We start from the raw sequence: 22645 nt of genomic DNA, 5'->3' as shown, positions 1-22645 counted from the left end.
AATGGTAGTTTGATGTATTGTGTAGGGACGGTGAGGAGGGAGGAGAAGAAAAGAGAGCTGAATAATGGGTTTGGATTGGTGAAATCAATGTTGTGTTCCTATTCTTCAGACAATGGAGTTCAGGGGTAAAAAGGTCAACGGGAGAGGAAAGAGGGTTTGCATCAGCCCCCCACAGAGTTGCCCCCCAAATACATCCCACGCATTGTGGGTGCGTCGCGTGTCCGCCTACACATGGATTAAAGAAACTTGTGCAGAGCTAACTGGACGGCCGTTAGCTCCGCCCCATTAACTCCCTCTTGCCCAAAAGGGCATCATCCCCATTAACTCCCTCTGTGTTCGTATCCTCTTTCTCCAGACTCTAATCTCAGAGCTAAAACTCAGGTCCTGAACTAGTTGACGGATTCTATATTGTGGTCCTGGCTAACTCCGAGCTTGGACTGGTCCTTGGAGACATGGGTGAAGAAGTGGTTTGCAAGAAGTTCAAGGTTGTTGTCTCAGTTGCCCAATTCTTTTTGGTCTCCCAAACAGAGCATTTGTCAGGGAACCCTTTGTATTCGACCAAGGCGCAATTCTGCGATATTGGGATGACCCACGACATTTTGATCAAATGCAGCGGAGAAGACGAAGGGTTGAAGTATCTAGTGCTATCAGTCTGTATCGATAAAATGAAGGTAATTCGAGTGAAGAGGTTGCAGTGGAATTTCAAAGGGAACCAGACCATCTTTGTTGATGGGTTGTTGGTTGATATGATGTGGAATGTTCATGACTGGTTCTTCAATCCAGACTCTAGATATGTTGTTTTTATGTTTAGGACAAGAAGCGGGTTGGACAGCCAGTTGTGGTTGGAGGAGAAGACAACGCAGAAGGACCAAGAGAGAGTTGATTTTTCTTTGTTGATCTATGCCTATAAGAGCCCATAAAGAAATTTCTTGTTTCCATTTTTTTTTCAATTTTATTTTCTCTCACTCTTTCAATTCTCCTTCTTCTGAGGAGAGTGAATGTAGTTAATTCATTTGATGATGATTATAGGAAAGAAAAAAAAAACAGAAAATACTTGGTGATGACATTTTGGTTTTTGAGTTGCAGACATGTGTATTGATAGAACTTGAAATTGGTTGGTTTTGATCATACTTGGAGTTGTTTCTTTTCATCTCTTTCTTTCTTTTTCTATCTGAATTCTAAGTTTCTGACCCACAAGTTTTTATCTTTTCCCGTTTTCCATGGGAGGAAGTGGACACATCAATTTAGATTCTCGAAGGAAAGAATTTTATTTAGTGTAACTATAACAACACTAACAGCACTGGTAGTGGCATTTGGTATGGTCGCCATGAGAAGCAAACAACAAGAAAAGGATAAAAGGAAAAGCCGCCCAAACCCCAAAATGAGCTTTTGGGGATCTCGAAAAGATTTCAGTGGTTCCTTTTAGGAGAAAAAAAAAGGAATCACAGTCTCTAGTGGTGGTAAACTGGTAATGTTTGATTCGCGTTCATGGCCTACATCACCAATGGAAGTAGTTAATTTTTTTGTGAAAAAGAAGGAAAAAGTTGTAAAGATTGCAGGTGAGAAGCTTTTTAGGGGAACCATCTATACGGAGAAATCAGTTGGTTTTGTTACAGTGAAGCAAAACAAAGTCAAAACAAACAAACTCGAAGGGGGCTCCCACTCTGGCGAGTTTCAGATCTGAGAACGGTAGAAAATGAGAAAAAATAAAAAAAAATGTAAAAAATGAGAAAAACTTACAGCATCTACCGGCGGGACTCGAAGGAGGGCAATCTCCGATGGGTTACGGAAGGTGGAGGTTTAAGCTCTGAGATTAGAATCTAGAGAAAGAGGATACGAACACAGAGGGAGTTAACGGGGATGATGCCCTTTTGTGCAAGAGGGAGTTAGTAGGGCGGAGCTAACGGCCGTCCTATTAGCTCCGCACAAGTTTTTTTAATTCGTGTGTAGGCAGACACGCGGCGTGCCTACAATGCGTGGGATGTGGGATGTATTTAGGGGGCAACTATGTGGGGGGGCGGATGCAAACTCGAGGAAAGAGTATAACGTGTCAATAAGGGTATTATTTCAATAAAAATAGATACAAAATAATTCTTCTGTTTAGTGTTTTCCATCTTAGATATTGATTAGAAGGGAATAGGAGAGGTTTTTACCGGTAAAATACTGAGAGTGATTTTTATGATTGTCAAAAAATTTAGGGAAGGTTTTTGTATTTTACCCAAAAAAAAATAAGTGAGTGGTGGGATAAACCACGAATCTCACAGGTAGTGTGGCAAGTGGTGACCCACCACCACGCACTAAATGCACTAACGCCGGATAGCAAGCAGTTGCTCTGATTTCCCTCCAAAAAAGAAGATTTGTTTAATCTAGCTGCAGATACAAAATATTGGTATTCTTTGTCAATCCCACGTATTCAACTCAACTTAACCCATGGTCATGGATCCTAATCGGAAGATTCACTTTTTCTCCACATCATTTGATTGAAAAGGTATTTCAGGTTTCACCGAATGAACGTTTCAGATTGAGAAACGTATATTTCATGGGCCAAGGTTGTCGTAACATACCCCCGATGGGTGTATAGGCCCCACTGCGGTGTAAACCGTAAACAAAACAAAAGGAGGTGGGGCCAGAGCCCAGGGGGGATTATTGAAGTATTGTCTTGAGTCCTTGACTCTTGATTAATAATAATTATTATTAATTTATTTTAATCAGTGGTGGTGGTCAGTGGTCACCATACCTGATTCCTGATTCCTGAATGCTGATTCCCCCCAAAAACCGGATTTGGGAAAGGAGACGTTAGAACTTAGGAGGGGCAATTCAGTCAAATACTTTTCCACTGAAAAACGGCAGGTGCCTCTTCTGACGGATACACTGAAGAATTTCCTCCCCGTCTCGTTTGTTTTAATGCTCTCTGCGGAACAAATTACACCAACACAGAGGAGAACCGAGCTCAGACGGAGAAATGGTGACTGATACTGTACTACTGCTACTCTTTTTCCTTTCACACAAATTAAAATCTTGCTTTCCACGGGCATAGAGTGGAACTCTGATACCTGTCACACATTACGAGGCCAGCTCCTACTCAGAATCCACTGTTGCAGATTCCTCCCTCCCGCCCCCTCCCTGTCTTTCTTCCCCATTTGGCTTTTTCTCTTTACAACTTCTCTTTCATCATTTCGTTTCTTCTCGCTCTGCATACCTTTGTTTCCAACCTGAAAAGAGAATACATTTCAGATACCCACTTCGTTTTCCTCATCGGATTCAGGTTTCTATTTGAGGGGAAGATTTTGTGAATCCCCAACTACTGTTATAACAACACAACACGAGGATTTATAAGGGAACGTGAGGTTGCTGTCCTTTTTTTTTTTCTTCTGGGTCTTGTTGGGATTCTGAATAGACGAAGGTTTCTCCAACTGGGTTTTCCGTGGAGAACTCTGCTGGTTTTTCAGCGAGACAAAGGGTTGCTCTGTTCCTTCTAGAGAGAGAAAAAAAGAAAAAAAAAAAACTAGGGTTTGAACAAGTAACAAGTTTTTTTGAGGTTGGTTACATGAAGTGGGTTTTCAGTTATTTCAAGTGGTAATATACTAATACCTGTATTTGCTTGCTTGCTTTCCCTTCTCTCAGAGTGTTGGTTCTTACAGCACAGCAGAAAACGCGTGAAGGTAATTGTTTCCTACTGGGTGGCAATGGAGTTTTGAGAAGAATGGAGTTCGTTTCTTGAAGTGGACTTTCCGTTTCTTTAGCGCGAAATGGGTTGTGCTATCTCTAGAGCTGAAAAGGACGAAGCTCTGCGTCTCTGCAAGGAGAGAAAGAGATTCATCAAACAAGCAATCGATTCAAGGTATGCTCTTGCTGTTGCTCATCTCTGTTATGTTCAATCTCTCCGAAACATTGGTGTTGCTCTTCGTCGATTTGCCGAGACAGAGGTATTGGCGGAATCGTCTCTGTCGACCTCTGCAACAGAGCTGGACAAATCCCCTTCTCACTTCTCATATCCCTCGCCATCTCCTTCTCATAATGCTGAGGCAACTGGTTCGCCGATGCACAACGAAAGCCCCCTTTCACCTCCACCCTCCAACTTGAGTTACATGAGATCAGGAGGAACTGCTGCAGTCACTGTCACTATCAACCCATCTTTTAATAATACTAGTTTTGTAGACGATGAATCTTCGGCATTTCCTCTACCACCACCACCACCACCTCCTGAGACGGACTCATCATGGGACTTCTTCGATCCTTCTGATGAGATGCAGAGCTTCAGGTTCATGGAGGATAATGGGTTCGATTTTGTGAACGGGTTAAGGCAGTTTAGGGAAGACGAGATCGTTCCGTTTTCAGAAGAGTCAGGGAAGAAACAGACAAAGATTGGTTTAAGAAGGAATACATTTGCAGGATCCCTACAGCTAGAATGTGAACAGAGGCCTGGTCAAAGTTCTGGCAATTCAGCAATTGAAAGTAAAGGTAGTGGAGGATTGGCAATCACTAATGGACATTCTTTAAATGCTACTATCTTGGAGAAAAATACACCTGTTTACGAAACTAAGCTACATAAGCCCGACTATAATGCAAATGGTCCAGCAGAAACTTTGTCCAGCAGTGCTGTTTTGGAGAAGTCCATTTCACAGAGGGAGAAGACAGGATCACAGAAAGATTTCTGTGAAGAAAGGGAAGATCCTTCTGAGTTCATCACTCACAGGGCTAAAGATTTTCTCTCTAGCATAAAGGATATTGAGCATCGATTCTTCAGAGCCTCTGAATCTGGAAAAGAGGTTTCAAGAATGCTTGAGGCAAATAAAATCCGCCTCAACTTTTCTGAGAGTAGAGGTATTTTAATTGGCTCTTATATGCATCTATTGATTAGAATCTAGACCAGGCATTAAGATATTAACTCATTTTGTTGATTGAGAGTTACAATTTTTTTTTTACATCCTTCCCAATACAAATGCTACTCATTTGGGTTTATTCTTTTGCTGTTGCAAGATCCTTTTAGAATTCTCACCATCCTAGACATGCAGGGACATCACCTACCTTGGCTTTTCTAGCATCTTTCCATCTAATCTGTTCCAGTGTTAGTACTTCTTATGGTAGGTTTTTACCTACAAGTATACAGGAGATGTCCATTAAAATTAATGTCAGTGCTCATGCATTTACTGTGTTTGTGGTTGGCTTTTTTCACATAGAATAGGAGAATCCTGCCATTTGAGTTATGGTTTCCTGGGTTACCAAAAGCAAAACCAGCTAAAACATATACTTCCATAACTAGTTGAACTATCTGAAGAGTTTAAAGGAGGTATTCTTGTCTGTTACCCAATAGATGGCTCCTAATTGAATTTTGTATGGTGAAACATAAATATTTTGTTTCTACATCAAGAGAACATTTATTCTTGTTTGTTGTCTTACCTAATCTTCCAATATCTATGTAGATCTACAACAAATGACAAAGATAATTACCTGGAACCGCTCAACATCTTCAAGATCTTCTTCATCCAAGAATCCTCTTGCAACAATGTCAAAGGATGACATTGATGACAGCGGGAGTGATTTTGTAGAAGAGTTTTGCATGATTGCAGGCAGTCATTCCTCCACTTTAGACAGACTATATGCATGGGAGAGAAAACTCTATGATGAAATTAAGGTACTTGATTTGATATTGTTAATCCAAATCAGTCATCTTCTTGGTTGATTGGCAATTTGCTTTGACATTCATTTGTAACTAATATTTCATATTCTGAACTTCAATAACACACACATACACACAACTTCTAGCTAAGTATCATGTCCGGAAATTTAGAATGTTGAAATGTTTAAAGATGCATTGTGCATTATCATATGTTAGGTCTTAGTGTTATGGGCCCGCACGTGTCCATAACACTTAGGTACATATCCAGTCTATCCATCCTGGACAGCCAGCCAAGGCCATCATTAGGTAATGCCATATTTGCATTTTATATTTTTAATCTTTACTAGTATCAATACCACTGGTTTGGAGAATCAGTTGAAGATATCCAAGTATACAATTACATAATTTCTTTTCTTATTTGGTGGGACCAAAGCAGTAGTTTTTTTAAAGGAATGCCATCCAGGTCTATAAGTGTTCAGTCTATTGATTTGTTCTCCAGAGTTGGCAATGTTGCATAGTTTTCTGTATTCAGATCAGATATACATGTCCGCATTTACTACAATGAGAAACCTATTTCAGGTTTTCCAAAGTTTCTGTAATAGAAAGTGTTGATAGTAGCGTAACCTATCTTAAATACCTCTTGAATGTAAAGAAGATTCAAGGCGACAATCATTTGCCTATATGCATGTATGTGTACATGTATATAAGATTCATGGTTTCAACTTAAGTTGCCTAGAATTGAAATCACATAATTTTAGACATGTTCTTCGCTTCTGAAAATTTAGAACATCAACCATCGTCATCATCATCCAAGCCTTATCCCAACTATATGGCGTCAGCTACATGAATCTTGTTTCGCCGTTCCATTCTATTTAAGGCCATATCCAGGATGATCGTGTGAATACAAATCAGGATCTATGTCATGGGAGTTTTGGCAAGTTTTAGTGCCATCTGCTAACCTGATGCAACCCTCCTCTTTTATCCAGGATTGAGACCAGCAGTGTAAGACAAGCTCATACTGGCAGAATTAAAATTTAGAACATGAATATCCCACACAATGTGTTGACATCATGATTTTGTTTTTTTTTCCCTTTGAGATACTTATTTTTAATATTTATGTCTTGCCAAATTTGGTGTGTATACACAATTTCATATAACAAGGCTTGTTAGGATGTCATTCCTGTAATTCTGTCAACAATTATGTGAATTAATGGGGCATTAAACAGGGGGGAGGGGGTTATGGTTTGGGGGATGGGCTACCCCCCCTCCCTTCAAATGATATAAAAAAAGGGGCATTAAACAATAATCAGAAGCAATTTTTTATTGCTGTAATAGGAAGCATATTTGGATTGGAGAAACTTGTAATATAGACTCTAGAAGTATTCATGTAACATCTAGTTTCAATATTCATATTGTATTATGTTGTTTTGAGTAAGCTTAGCATGTGATTGGATTATTGAGATCTCAAACATAAAACTGTAACCCTGTTTGTGTGTGATGTAGTACAAATCCACTCATGTTGAACAGGATCCCTGAGATGCAGGATAAATGCCAAATACAGTCTAAGCAAATCTGTAAAATAAACAAAGTTAGAAAGATGGATTAACCTAACAATCAGAACCTAGAATTATCTAGACTCTAGGCATCAACCTGGGAGTCAGCACTTAGCAAAGGATTGAAGCAATTGATAGCTTCAAAGACATACTTAAATTGTAAATTCATTCATTGTGTAATTTAGTAATTTTTTTCTGATGGCAAAAATAAAATTTTTTTAAAAGAAAAAATAGATACACCCAGATGGGTGACAAGGAATCATCACAAACAAGAAAAAAATCATAAAATTGCTAATCTAATCATACAAAATTTTCCAAATTACCCACTTGAAACCCCAACATTTCTCTCTTCTCTCCAATCTTCCTGAGAACCTTGGATCCCAAATAACCACTAAGCCACCCAATAAACCCAAAGCATTCACCTATACCCATTCCCCATAGGCCCCAAATTTCATTTTTCATTCTCAAGTCAAATGTCTCTGGCTTTGTTCTTGCAGCATCACGACATCTGGGTCGAGATTTCTCCGATTCTTCTTCTTTCTTCTCTTGATCCCCTAACATTCCGTGATTCCAAATTCATCTTTAGACTCTGCTTCCACCCCCTCTCCTGATTTTTGCTAATGTCCCCCTCTATTCTTTGTCAAGAATTCCTTCTTCTTCCCACTTCCCCTATAGTTTTTCTTTTACTATATTCTTCCCTTCTGTTTCTCTCAAACTGTTCAATCGCTTTTCTCACTGCCCCCCCCCCACCCCCAGAAAGAAAAGTCCAAGTGATTTCCCAACTTCCACCTGCCTGTCAACCAGAGTGCCCACTTTGTCTCTTCCTATCTGTGAAGATTCCTCAAAAATTCCATCACCCTTCCTATCTCCACTGCAAATCCACTGAGACGTTTCCTCTACAATATTCTGAGAGGAAGGACCTCCAAATGGATTTGAATCTTTAAAACTTCACTCGTTTGGAATCAAATCCTCTTCCTCCTCACAGTTCTTGGTTTGCTGTTGCTTCTTCTTCTGGACTAGATTGTATCACCTTCTCCTGCTGCTCTTCTTGATCGGTGACCTTCCTGCCGTTTTCAAACTTAGTCACCACCCAGACCCATTCATTGTTGGTTTGGTTCCTAAAAGTCTTATCGCTTAGACCTAAAGGAGTTCCCTATATTATTAACTCTTACTCCTTTTGCTAATCAAATTATGACTCACCAACTACTAATTCCTAAATATTTCCAACTCTTATGTAAGAAGGATTACAAAAGGCTTGCATTTCTTGGCAAACAGAAACCAAAACTGATATTCCTGCCTCTACTCAATAGAGAAACCTATATGAAAAGGACTAGTAATTTTAAAACAAAAACATTTTTTTCTAAATAAATCCTTGTTCAGATCCAGAGCTTACTTAAAAGGTCCTACTTGATAACAATTACTAAATAAACTTTGGCTTGTTGATTACTTTTCTTTTTCCTGGTTCATGTTCTCTTCTTTATTAGTGGAAAGATGTAATGATTCAGCATCTGTGCCATTTTTTTCAATTGTAACATTCAAATAAAAATCATGACATTCATTTTTGGAGTCATGAAGCCACAGAAAGTTAAGTAGATATAAAACTAAATATCTTTTTCTCCCAACAGAGTTTCTACTAAAGATTCAAAAATCATTTTGGCTATTATTAGATTTTGATGGGGAAAAAGTATTCTGAGTTGCTACAACCGGTATGTGGGGGACCTTTTTCTATTATCAATGACATTGGTAATTTTCCATCTTAGTGCTAATTTCATAGGCCTACCAGTGGTTGGTATCCCAAGGGGATGGGCTTCCATGGCAAGTTTTTCGCAAAGACAAGATCATGTTGGAATAGGGAGTACAGTTAAAATTGAATTATGAACTGGGCAACCCAGGGCCCTCAGGAATAGGGTGTGCAGTTAGAGATCTCTCTGGAACATATTCATGAGTTTCAGAGACATGTTGAGATTGGGAATTCATCAAGAGCCAAGATTCGTGCTCTTCTTCAAGGTCTGAGAATAGCTTGTTCACTGGAGTGGTCAAATCTGATTGTAGGAGTTTATAGAGTGGTGCTAAACTAGATGGAAAAAAAAAAAAAAAAGAATTGGCGTCCTTGGGTGATCTGACAGATGACCAGGGAAGTTATATTTTTGGCATCCAATTTGAATTTCTTGTTCAAATGGATACCTTGATTAGCTAATACCCTTGCAAGAAATGGAGTAACTGGGAATCAGTTTCTTTAGGGAACACCAGGGCCATGATGGATGTACTTTCATCTTAGTTTAAATTTTGCATGTTCATGGCAGCCTTGAGCTGATTGTATGGCCTTTCTATCCTTTTGGATGCTGAGAAGTTTTCTCAAATTTTCATATTAGTATGATTCAAGGTTAATGACTATACAAATTTTTTAGCATGAAGCTCAAGATTCCTTTACAGCAGAACTAGCTTTTGGGCTTTGACCTTGTCTTTTTTTCCAAAGAAACTTTTTACCCTGTTATTGTAAGAAGAAACTCTGTAGATAGTGTTAACAACTGTCATGGTTCCATCCTTTTACTCATCATCTGCATTATTTGATGCTTAAAAAATTTGTCAAGGCTATTTAATCACTAAATATCTCTTGTAGGCTAGTGAATCCATCAGGAAGGAGTATGATCAGAAATGTGACCAGCTCAGGCACCAATTTGCCAAGGATGTGAACCCTAAAGTAATGGACAAAACTCGAGCAGTTATAAAGGATCTCCATTCACGAATAGGAGTAGCAATTCATGCTGTTGATTCAATATCAAAGCGAATCGAGAAATTGAGGGATGAGGAATTGCAACCGCAGCTTGTTGAACTGATACAAGGGTAATCTTTTTTATTTCATTTCTCTTTGTAGATAAAATTTGATCTTGATGACCTAGATCATTGCTGTATTTTTGCTTAATATTTTTGCTCTATATCATCTGTGGATTAGATACCCATGAGGTGTTTCTAATTATAGAAAACATCAGATTCATGTCTGGTCGGCCCTCCGCAGATTGATCCGTATGTGGAAGGCCATGCTTGAATGCCATCATGCACAATACATCACCATCTCATTAGCATACCATGCCAAGGGCTCTACAGCGGGACCTCCTCAGGGCGAGTCTTACAGGCAGGTTTTGGCTCAGCTCCAGCATGAGGTTGAATGCTTTGGCTCAAGCTTTGCAGATTGGAATAGTGCTCAGAGATCATACGTGGAAGCTCTAAATGGTTGGCTCCAAAACTGTATCAGACTGCCCCAAGAACGCTCCAAAGGAAGGAGGGCATTCTGCCCTCGCAGGGCCCTTGCCCCTCCTATTTTTGTTCTCTGTCTTGAATGGTTGGCTGGGATCAAAGCCTTGCCATCTGAGGAGCTTGCTGGTGCCATCAAAACCTTCGCATCTGATCTGCACAGTTCCATGGGACAGAAGGTAGAGGAACAACAGAAAAAACAAGGACCCTCAGAATTGGACGATAATGGAGAATCAGGGACCAAAGATGAAACGGATGAGAAGTGCTCAAACCTCAGCAGCATATGTAAAAGCTTGACGAGGGTACTTCATCAGCTAACCAAGTTTGCTGAGGCTTCTGTAAAAACGTATGAAGATATCCGACAGGGAAGTGAGAGTGCTCGGCTTGCTTACATAAATGGCAGGACTACTTAGATTGTGAGGAGATTGTAATAAACCATATAAGCTGAAAACCTCTAAGAAGTGAGAAGCTAAATAAAAGCCTTCGATTTTTCTTGCAGATTGAGGGAGTAGATTAAAAAAATAGTGTGAAGCTGTAAAATGTTGACTAATAGAGGCCCTCTGCTGGGCGGTTCCAATTTGTACCTTTTTTTTCCCTTCTCAACGGTCAATTGGTCAATACTCCAAAATTTACCATTTTCTAGTATTATTCATTGACTAATATGATATCTTTATTTATTTGACGCGAGGAAATTTAGTTTAAGCATTTACTTTCCTTTCTCTTCACTCTACTCATCTCTCTCACCTCTTCACAAATAACACCGGTAAATGTAATTAAAAAATAGTGAAATTAAAAGTCAAATAGTTTTCATGGATCATCCTTGGTTGTGAAATTAATATTGCAGGTTTACCTTTGAGGATTGATGTGAAGGAAAAACTTGGGAAATAAATCAATTTTGGAAAAGAGATTTCAAGGGTTTGGGGTAGCGATTGGTCAAAAATAACTGCATAGGTATGTTGGACATTTTCATGTATCTTGTTAGAGGATTCTAACAGAAGAGGTCTACTTGCAATGATATCAAAGTTCATGGAAGATTTCAACAATGATCAGAAACTTTAGGGGAGGTTTTAGCAATTTTGAAAGTGCTTTTATCCTTAAACCATTCAAACATTGGGCAGGGATCTACTACCAATAAAACGTTCCCATCATTGTCCCAACAAGCCACTGCAGCCGCACATTGGGAACATCTCAATTGTCATTCATGGGGAGATGTTCCCACTTCCCAATGTGCCATTGTCATGGCTAGTTGGAACAGTGTTGTGAACCTTCTTTGTTAGCAGATCTGAACTCGCTAACATCATCCAAACCTTTATACGTGGTTTCCTATAAACAAAACAAGGTGTTTTTTAAATCAAAATAAAATAGCACCAGTAGCTCAATGAATGAAAATTCTCTGCAAATGGCTACTTGCAGGTAGAAGGGAAGTTTGTTTGTGTGTGTGTGAGAGAGAGAGAGAGAAAGAGAAAAAGAGGAAGAGTTATCACCATCACAAGTTACAATTACAAGGGAAATTTGTAGAATAGGATGTATGCATCAGAGTCCATGGAGACCAAATTTGCTCCTGAAGAAGCATGCCTCACACCAAATTCACAACATTTGCAACTGCACATTAGGAATGTCTTCCATACTTGTATATTGTCATTCATGAGCAATACACTATCGCAATGTGCTGTGAAGCACACTCTGTGAGGAGCAAATCCAAATTTGAGTCCATGGCTCAAAAATCAAAATATCAATACTGATGCACAAATTCCAAATCACATTACTCTTTTTTATTTTCATTTTTTCAGATCAGTGTTTTATGCGATACACTGGTCGGTGCTCGTCAATGTATGAACTTTGTTAATTTTTGGCTTGGATGGGGTTTGTAAATTTTTATTATTTATTAACTTGAATTATATTTATATTTAGAACTTGTTTATTTTAAAAATAATTTTAATTGATTTAAAATTTTATTAATGTAATTATATTTGGTAAAAGAATTAAACCCCCTTGATATTTCATCTAAATACGGAAACGTCCCCAGTTTTCAGATTGAACTTAAGCCTCCCCTCTTAGATGACATTAGCGGACAAAATTCTCCCATCGTTAAACTCTCCATCTCTGTTAGCGCGGTTTAGGTTTACTTAAAATCCCAATGATGCCCTTTATTATTTCTTTACGTTGATTGTATCTTAGATAGACACAAACTTCTCTTCACCAACAAAAGGCAACCTTGAACAAAGGACCTTGTTTATGAAAAGGTATTGTTTCTTGGTAGTTCTTATGAACTATTTTCTTTCCTAAATATACACAACCAAATGTGAACGGGAAATGTACCCTTTTGCTATTAAATTTCTAATTTCAGATTTTTCTTTTGAAACTATGAAGATAGGTGGTTTAGTGGATAGATGCAGCTTCGTTGGTAGTTAAGTTTTCACTATTAGAGATGATGGTTTATAAATCTGAGAGGGAAGGTGTAAGTCCAATTTGAAAAATGAGGGGGTGTTTCAGTATATCAGGGGAGATTTAAGTTTTTTTTCCAATTATTTTTAAATGGGATTTAAGTGAATATACATTAATCAAATAGGTTTCTTGTCACTAAAACGACCATTTAATCTGACCCCACTTTAATTTTTTTAAATACCAAAAAAGTTAATTATTTTTCAAATTTTATAGATAATAAATTAATATAAATATAACATGCTGAATTTATATATATATATATATAATATAAATTCATATATAACATGATATATAAAAACATATTTTTAGTTTTAAATAAAATTATAGAAAATTTATACATTAAAATTAATAAATATTATAATATAGTTGGATTTTAATCGGATGGGATGGAGTCGAATCTGAATCCAATCCGATTGCATAAACACATTATTTGAATATGAGATCTTCAGGTATCATTGACATTTGACAGATCTATTCACACCCATACATAATAGGAGTTATTGAAAACAAGTTTGAGGAAACCCATAGCACTTGTCTTTTTACCTAGAATGAAACAATTCAGGTTCTACAAAACTCAAATCACATAGAGGTCACATTAGTGACCATATTGATCTGAAAATGGATGGAATTCCTTCTAAACTAAAAAACATCCATGCTTAATAGAATCCCGACCACCAGTTGGCAGGTTATGGATGATTGGCTCTTGCCTCATATGATGGGAATGAGAATTAAAATGTTAATGTGAATGGAAAATCAATGATATGCTCATAGTATTCAATTTTTAGAACAATAAAAAATATATTGAAGGGGTGTTTATTAATGTTCAAATTATTAGGAGTATCAAAAATATAATTTTTAAGATGTGTATTAGAATATGCTTTGAATACATATGGGCAAGGTGGAAAAATGTCACACGCACATAGATATACAAGGATATGTTGTGATTTGTGAAGAGTCAAGTAAATCCGAAAAGTTACATTAAGACACTAAATCTACACCTTAGATGATCATATATGAGGTATATTTATGCCATATAAAGTAGATATTTGTTTTTGGGCTCCATGCAAGTCATAAATTTAAATCCAAATACCTTATACTATATATTTCGTCAATACTTGTACATGTGCACTACACATACATTTACAATAGTAATACATTAAAAAAATGCATACTTTAAATCGTTTATGATAAGTATAAATTATCAGGAAACAATAGGGAAATGTTGAAAAGTGATAAAATAATTAATATGCACATGCACGTATAACTTAATCTCTATTGATGAGGGCGGATTTGGCCCTCCAATGACATTATGACACCCGGTACCTCATGACAAATAAGTGCAGCCTCTTGACAATTAGGTAGCTCGTCATATGCAGCTCACCCTTATGTACCCTGGCACCTCAAAACAAATAGGTGACACCCGGGACCACTTTGGCAACAATTTGCCTTTGCTAAGTTAATGGTGTCCCACTAGGCATAGCCTGGCACAGGCGCGGTCTGGCACAGGTGCGACCTAGCACGGGCACGGCTTGGCACAAACGCGGCCGGGCACAGGCGTGGCCTGGTGCAGGCGCGACCTGGTGGCCTAACCCTGGCGCGACCTGGCCTTGGCACGAGCTGGCAACCTGGCCCTGACGCGAGCTGGCGGCCTGGCATAGGCGTGACCTGGTGGCTTGGCCCTAGCACGACCTGGCCTTGGCACGAGCTGGCAACCTGACCCTGGTGCGGCCTGGACCACGTGCTAACCTAACAACCCCGAGGAGCTCACCACCGTACCCTGCGTTTTACAGGATTGTGACACAACTGGCTTTATCCTCACCTAACACGAAAACAGGTCCCGTCACATCAGGAATCCAAGAACTGCTCCACCAAACCCACGAGGACTCCAGTATATAAAGGCCTCACCCCCCAGGGGCGAGGGATGATGGTAGCCCCTGCTCTCTAGCTCTCCCATTCTCTAATATCATTTTCAGCCCGCTACTAAGTGTTGACTTAGCCATCGGAGTGATCTCGTCGGGTAAACACCCCTCGGTTCTCTGATTTAGTTCTCGCAGGTCCCTCAGCTCCCGTCGCCTACAAAGATGAGTAGATCATCGCCAACAGGGAGTAGTCAGTTCAGTTTCTGTCGCTGCTGGTAGCTAGATCACCTCCAGCAGGAAGCAGTTGGGTTGCGCTACGCTAGGGAGCTCCACTTTATCCCCTGAGTCACAAGCCACTTGGGAATAGACGAGCTGACAAGGTACTTAGCCAAAAAAATAATACGTGACCAGAAACCGTTACATCACCTATGAAGCTAATATAACTTTTGTTAATATTTATAAATATATATATTTAATAGTCAAATGTTTATTAAAATTTGTTGATGAACATGCACTACAAACTACAAAGAGTATATGTAAGTTAGAACTCTTATGGTTGGGCTTTAATCTATTTGGTTGTACTTTTTTGTGATTGCAAGATTTATTTGGTTTAGTATAAAGATAAGGAAATTTTCAACAGACAATTTAATAGCGTATTTGAAAGGATAATGTTGATGTGAGTTTTTGGAAGAGAGGTAACTTCAATGTAGGTATGTTATTTTGATTTGATAACTTCAATGTAGGTATTAATGAGAAAGAAGGGGACTAGGCTGCAACTTGGGCTGGGTTAGCCCCAGGAAAAAAAAAATCGTATTGGGTTGGGTTAGGGTTGAGGGATTGGCCAACCTGAACCCAATTAATCTTTATATTTGAAAGTATATAAACAGTTATTTATATAAGTATTTATAAATAAATATATATATATATATACACGTTTGTATGTATGTATGTATGTATACATGCATGCAGCATGGATGTATACGTGCAACTATGTGTATGTGTGAACTTATAAATAAATATTTACGTTTGTATTCATGCATGTATTCAAAATATTTAAGTTTAAAGATAAAGTTTTTCATAAGCATGATAATTATGTCATTTTTTATATAAAATATCAAAAGATTAACCTCAATAAAAACATTTGGCAAAAGGAAGTAGAAAAGTCAGGCCAATCCAAGTCTAACCCAATTTTTCAAGTTAGATTAGGATTGACCTCAATCCGACCTAATCTCGCCCAACTTGCACTCCTAATTAGGGGTGTCAATCAATCAGTTTTCATTTGGATCGAATCTTATCAAAACGGATTTAGACGGTCCATTATAATTATTGAATTAGATCAATCCAAAATAAATTGGTCCATATTCTTATGGGTTTGAATTAGATATAAACCAAATTTCTAATAATTCGACCATGAGGCCAAACCCTTGTCCAATTTGAAATCAATCAAAACTAAAAACAACATAAAATCACTTTTATGAAAGTACTTTTATGAAAGTACTTTTACAAAAGCACTTTTACAAAAATATTTTTATAAAAACACTTTTATAAAAGTATTTTTATGAAAAGTATTTTTACGAAAACACTTTTATAAAAATACTTTTACAAAAGCATTTTCACAAAACTACTTTTATGAAAACACTTTTACAGAAGTAGTTTTATAAAAGTACTTTTGTAGTACTTTTACGAACACTTTTATAAAATTACTTTTACACGAAAGCACTTTTATGAAATCACTTTTACAAAAAAAAACTTTTAAGGAAGTACTTTTATGAAAGCACTTTTAGAAATCATTTTTATGAAAGAACTTTTATGAAAGCACTTTTACAAAATTACTTTTGTGAATGAAAGTACTTTTTGAAAAGTACTTCCATAAAAGTACTTTTATAAAAGTTACAAAAGCACTTTTCTGAAGTACTTTTCAAAAGTACTTTTATAAAAACACTTCTACAAAATTACTTTTATATAGAAACTTCTACAATTCGAAAAGTGCTTTTATAAAAGTACTTTTACAAAAGCACTTTTGCAAAGTACTTTCAATAAAGTGATTTTGTAAAAGTACTTTTATGAAAATATTTTTATCAGAGTACTTTTACAAAAGTGATTTTTCAATGCTAAAAGTGCTTTTATATAATTTTTTATATTTTATTCAATTTGGGTTGGATCCAATCCAAACCATTTACATTTTAATGGATTGGATTGGATTTGGGCTGAATTGAATCGAGTCCATTTATAAGTGGACTCACATTGGAATGGATCGGGTTGGACACTTGGACCAAATTTGTCCAATTGACACCTCTATTTGTGATGCATCATTTGCCCCATCCACTAAAGTTGCCACCATTGCTTGTGTTATTAGAGACTCCTAACTCCTAAGTAAGGAGTTGTTCTTAGAGTTGCCAATCAACAAGTCTCATGTTTATTAATCGTTCATGCTGAATCTTAGGGGTGCAAATGGATCAGATCAGGTTTGGTAAAGGGTATATTTGATCCGATAAGTAATTAGATCAATCCAAATCTAATAAAAATCCATCGGATTTTTAAGCCTATGATTAGAATATCTTATCTAATTTTAGGTTCAATTTGAATTGTAATAAAAAAACTTGATGATATAATATAAATATTATATTATATTATTTACATAACATTACTTATAAAAAATATTATGTATATAACATAATAATATATAATATATGATTATATAAATAATATATAAAATATACATATATAATGTATACTATTTCATAACTAATGGATCATATTGGATTGAAGTATATCCAAGTTTGATCCATTAACTACACGGATTAACTTTAGTAAGGGTTCACGTGCTTTGCACGTGATAATTTTTTGTGATGATTATAGCAAATAATATTTGCCTAAATGTTTTCTATAATTTTTTTGTATTTTTTATTCTTTTATGTGTTCTCATCTTTTTTTAATTTTTATTATAATTTAATTCTGACATCGAGGGTTTACACATTTGACCCAAAAGGTTGAATTGTTGACTTGCCACCAAACATGAAACAACTCCATTTTTTGGGTTCGTTTTAAATTTATATTTCATTTCTATTATCTATAAAAATGATTGTTCTTTGAGATATGATCAATCAATATCAAATTCAATAAAAAATGGGTTAATACCATAAGTATAAGACTTAAAGGGAATTGAATGAGGAGAAATGTAGTAGTTTAAATTACATTTTGTGCCCCCACAATTAAAGAGGGACCAAATACAAAAATAAGGGCATTCTAGTCAAGAATAAGAAGAATCAATGAATGTTAATGGGAGTTAATACCTTAAATATAAGACTTAAATGAGAGGGATTTGAATGAGGATTAAATGTTGTTGAAATTACATTTTTAACTTCAAAATGAGAGAGGGACCAATGTTAGTCAAACAAAATTTTTGCACTTTAATTTACACTTTTAATAATATTAAAGATATAGATATAGATTTGTATTTGTTTTCTCAATTATTTCCCATTAGGTTTAAGCTATATATTCCATGTCCATCATTACTAAAATTATGTCTATTTTATCATACTTGTTTTTTTAATATGACAAATATATAATAATAGAAACATGTCCAATTTTATCAAAATTTCTTTATTTTCTTTATTTTTTATATTTTTATGCCATCGTGAAATCATCCATTTGGTCCAAATGGTTGAACTACTTACCCATTGCCTAGATGGAAAAATATGATTTCATTTCTAGGTTTATTTTAAAAATATAAAATTTCATTCTATTAATAATTAAGATTAATTACTTATATAGTTATATATACCTTATATATTTGAGAAATTACTTGTATATACCCTGAACTTTTAAAAACAACTTATATATACCTTGTTGACTTTTCCAGGGTTAAGTTTAATAGATTAAGTGTAAAAAGATGCAAGTATCCCTAACTATTCATTAAAATTTCAAAATATGCCATTTCATTCATTCATTCAAATATATGCCATTATCTCTCTCTCTCTCTCTCTCTCTCTCTAAAGAGGATTTTGACAATGAATAGATGGTTCTCCCACTTGTCAACAAGGGTCTCACCCAAGCAATACTGTTTGTAAGTCTTTATGAGGGAACAAAATGGTACAACTTCAACGTTTCTTTATTATTTTTATTTGTTATAACAAGTTTGGGTTGGAGAAGGTGTTTATTAAAGGCAAAAGGAGTTTATTAACCGGTATGGATGTTAGAATAGTCGTAGTTCCTGTGAGGTGTTTAAGAAAATAATGAAGCAATGGGATTTGATCATATAATCTCCATTCTGGGTCGGAGCAGAATCAAAGGTATTAGAGATTTGGTTCCTTTGTCTTTTCAAATACCTTCTTCAGTGTTTATGCTTTTCTTCTCTTCTTTAGTGTTTATGTTTTTCTTCTATTTTTCTTCAGATAACATTTCTTTAATGAATAAACAATATTTTCAACATTCCATCTACTTTTTTTGTTTTAAGTTCATCTTGTTCTAGATCCATGACTACGCCCTTTGATTTATTCTCATCAGATCTAATTGTCTTTGACAATCTAACATTTTCTTCTTCTATATTTCCATATCCACATCGCCTCCATTCATTCAGTATAGAGAGGGGAGAAAGGAAGAACAAGGGTAAAAGTAGAATTATAAAAAAATAATGGCATATCTAACAACTCTGACACTTTTTGTAATAAATGGTTTATTTGTGTTATGCGGGGCCATATTATAAGGTATATATAAGTAGGTTTTGAAAGTTTAGGGTACATTTAAGTTGTTTCTCAAATATATAGGGTATATTTAAGTAATTAACCCTAATAATTATTGTGTATGAATTTATTAGTGGAATTTAATGATGATAAATAAACATATAGATGTTGGATTCAATGAGAGAATATGATTTATCTAATGACTTAAATGCAAAAATTAATGAGAGGTCCTTAAATGTATTTAATAGTTTAGCGAAAAAATTTCCAAAAGCCCATTAACTCATTCGCACTTTTATAAATAGTATAGATATAGATTAAAGGTTACCAAAAAAAGGAAATTACATTGGAGTAACCCTGAACGACTTGATATTCAAACACATCCAGCATCCTTCAAGATTAGGGTGGTGTTCGACACTGTGTTCATCTCGTGGGCGGTGTTTCGGTCCCATCCACACCCCAATTTCTCATCCACAGCAAAATCTCGTGGTTACGGACCGTCTACACTTGATTTTTGATTCCCTACTTCACACTTTCCCTCAAAGGCTGAAACCTTATTGTTTGTTTTACATTTTAATATTTTTGTTAATAAAATATTAATTATTTTACTTATTTTTTTAATTTTGTAAATTTTAATGTTTTATCAATAAAATAATATTTAAAAGATATTTTTAAAATTATTAATTATTTTATAAAAAATTAATATTTATTGGTTAATATTAACTCATTGATGCATTTCTCAATATATTTATCATATAAAATGTAAAAATTAGATAATTATGATTAACTGTGTAGATCAAGGTTTTTGAACTATCGTTGACCCGGTTTTTGGCTAGAAACCGTTGAAAAAGTTAACAACCTGTTAACCTGAGTAGTCGAACCGTCGACCCATTCAACAGTTTTTATCATTTTTTATTTTTAATTATTTTTTTAATTTGTTTGTCAAAATGGGTCGTCCGTTAGAACCAGATGGTTGGACCGTCAAACCGGCGACTAAAATGGTTCCATTTTCAGGTCGTTTTTTTAAATATTGGTGTAGATCATTCATAAATGTATATGAGATACATGAAATCAAAAAGTGTGGTGTGGAATGGTCCAAACTACGCCTATATAATGCCACCATTGGTGTGGATTGGTCCAATCAACACAGTTTATCCACAATTCAAAACAATTGTGGGTTGTGGAGTGGTATAGATTAGTCCCTGCCACAAGTGTTATCCACAATAAAGAACACCCCCTAAATAGGCACCCCACTAGTGCCCCCACAACACTTCCCACCCATGTATTTGAAACATCTCTCAATGGTTATTTTTTGGGAGAATGACTGATAACCCTAGTGTTAGAATTTGTAGGTTCAAAGTACATTTGGGGCAGGTATGGGTGCAAAGGGTGTGTTTTTTTTACACAAGGTGTGTCAGAATTTGTAGCTCGAACTTGATGCCAATTCACTGACGGGTATGATTGCATAGGGTGTATTTTTTTATGTTTTAAATGTTTATAGCTATATGGTGGAAATCATAAATATGCATCGGATGTATCCATACTTCTATGTTATTTTTTTGGCAAAAGAAAAGAGTTCGAATCTTTCCCCCCAGACCGGCGCCCCAAAAATGTCCCACATAATGGAAACCTGTCGCGTATCCTCTCACACGCATGCCCCCTTAATGCCCCGTGGAACTCCCATTCACACAAACAGCCTGGTTCCCCTTCTTCCAATAGTCCGAGATGGATACATTTTGTTCTCCACCGCTCGAGTAGGAGTGGCGGTCTGGGGCAGCTGCTTTTCGCTTTCCAATTCCCCCCATTTCTTCCTCTCTCAATTTTGAGTTTTTTTTTTCCTGCCATCTATTTTCTTGCTTTCAAAATATGGGATCTACACTCTTGCGTTTCTCTCCGCTAACTTCATTTTCCATTTCATGATTGATAAGTAGAATAAGAAAAAAAAAATCAATGTCACATTCATTCGTACGTACATTTAATATGAACCAAAACCGATGATCCTCAGTTCCAATGAACTTTGATTGTTTGAAATTATATTACTGTGGATTGAAAATGAAATTAATTAAAACTCTACTTTATTCAATTTATATTAATTTCGATATCCAAATGCCTACTCTCATAAACACCAATTTGGTATAGAGTCCAATCGTCCTGCAACTCTGTATTGTGGTGAACGAGTTTCAGCAGCTAAACTGAAATGCCAGTGAGTTGGCAAATTTTGTGCTTCACGTCTCGCACCGTCATTGCTCGTTAAAAATCCACAATCATTTTGAAATCGTAGTTGACAGACCGGCTTAAAAGTTAAAATGTGTAAATTCTTGGAGGAAATCATAGACGATGCAATCACGGGTGTGGCATTCAGAAAAATGCGCGTCCTCAGCGATTCTGTAAGATTATAAATCATTGTTGACTTTTAATTCCAACCAATCAAGCGACAGTGTTTGCTGACCTACATCAATTCCCAACATGTCTTATGTGGTTTCTTTCAGTTCCTGAACAGTTGTGGACGATAAGGCCACAAGGGTGGACTTGTGCGGTGGTGGTTCTATGGTTTCTTTCAGTTCCAATGCTGGTCGTGAGGCGGTGGTTCAATGGTGAAACAGGAAAAACAGGGGCTGGGGAGAACGAGAGAGAGGGAGAGAGAGTGGGAGAGGAAGAATGAGAGAAATTGAAGAGAAAGAATGGAAGAAGGAAAAAGAATGAGATAGAAAAGAGGTGCAGAGGAGCCGCCGCTGTTAGAAGTTGCAGAGGCGATAATGGAGATGTGGGAAGGAACAAGGGGATAAGTTTTTGAGTCTGTTACGGGGAAAACAACCAGAAAAAAAAGGTTGACGAATATGGAGAGAAAGGGAGAGAAGGGGGATTAGAGATGTGAGAGATACCTCCAAACGGTGAGATTGCCATAATAATCATTGGCACCGGAGAACGCATGGATTCCGAGCTCGGATGGGAGGAGGGGTATCAGATTCAAACATGTGAGAGAATAGATGAGATGAGAGGAATGTTAGGAAGAAATTAAGTTTATTTACAAACTATTTTTCTCCCAAAAATAAAAATTTGTAGATATTCAGTTATCACAATTCCAAATAAGATATCAACAAAAACAATCATAAGCCAAGCAAAGAGAGACACATGATATTTAATGTGGAAAACCCCTCCAATGTGAAGGGTAAAAAAATCACGGAACCAAGGAGATCCAACCAAAAATCTACACTAATAACTTGAGATAACAATTAC

At 36.4% G+C, this 22645-nt stretch overlaps 2 protein-coding genes across 5 annotated transcripts; both read left to right on the top strand.

Annotated features, from left to right (window-relative positions):
* The first annotated feature begins 112 nt into the window (after positions 1–112).
* LOC104600184 (uncharacterized) lies at positions 113–1072 on the top strand. The gene is made up of 2 exons (XM_010263020.3): positions 113–125; positions 382–1072. The coding sequence occupies exons 1-2, from the start codon at positions 113–115 to the stop codon at positions 918–920; spliced, it is 552 nt and encodes a 183-aa protein (XP_010261322.2). The 3' UTR covers positions 921–1072.
* Positions 1073–2828: 1756 nt separating this feature from the next.
* LOC104600112 (bZIP transcription factor, putative (DUF630 and DUF632)) lies at positions 2829–11134 on the top strand. 4 transcript variants are annotated; one of them, XM_010262947.3, is made up of 5 exons: positions 2829–2977; positions 3625–4824; positions 5424–5635; positions 9794–10017; positions 10190–11134. In XM_010262947.3, exons 2-5 carry the CDS (start codon positions 3750–3752, stop codon positions 10836–10838), a joined length of 2160 nt encoding a protein of 719 aa, XP_010261249.1. In that variant the 5' UTR covers positions 2829–2977; positions 3625–3749; the 3' UTR covers positions 10839–11134. The 4 variants fall into 4 exon arrangements, with proteins under 4 accessions (XP_010261249.1, XP_010261250.1, XP_088745194.1 ...); XM_010262948.3 differs by having other exon boundaries at positions 2836–2965; XM_010262946.3 differs by having other exon boundaries at positions 2878–3538.
* The last annotated feature ends 11511 nt before the right edge of the window (positions 11135–22645 follow it).

The sequence above is a fragment of the Nelumbo nucifera genome, chromosome 5 (assembly GCF_055504915.1).
Source record: "Nelumbo nucifera cultivar China Antique chromosome 5, China Antique-T2T, whole genome shotgun sequence".
Taxonomy (NCBI): domain Eukaryota; kingdom Viridiplantae; phylum Streptophyta; class Magnoliopsida; order Proteales; family Nelumbonaceae; genus Nelumbo; species Nelumbo nucifera.
The sequence above is the reverse complement of the archived record's forward strand: the minus strand, read 5'-3'. Positions and strand labels throughout refer to the sequence as shown.

Coding starts and splice junctions, on each gene's coding strand:
- LOC104600112 (XM_010262947.3), top strand. CDS start 3,750: ATGGGTTGTGCTATCTCTAGAGCTGAAAAGGACGAAGCTCTGCGTCTC. Junction 4,825..5,423: donor CAACTTTTCTGAGAGTAGAG/GTATTTTAATTG, acceptor ATATCTATGTAG/ATCTACAACAAATGACAAAG. Junction 5,636..9,793: donor AACTCTATGATGAAATTAAG/GTACTTGATTTG, acceptor TATCTCTTGTAG/GCTAGTGAATCCATCAGGAA.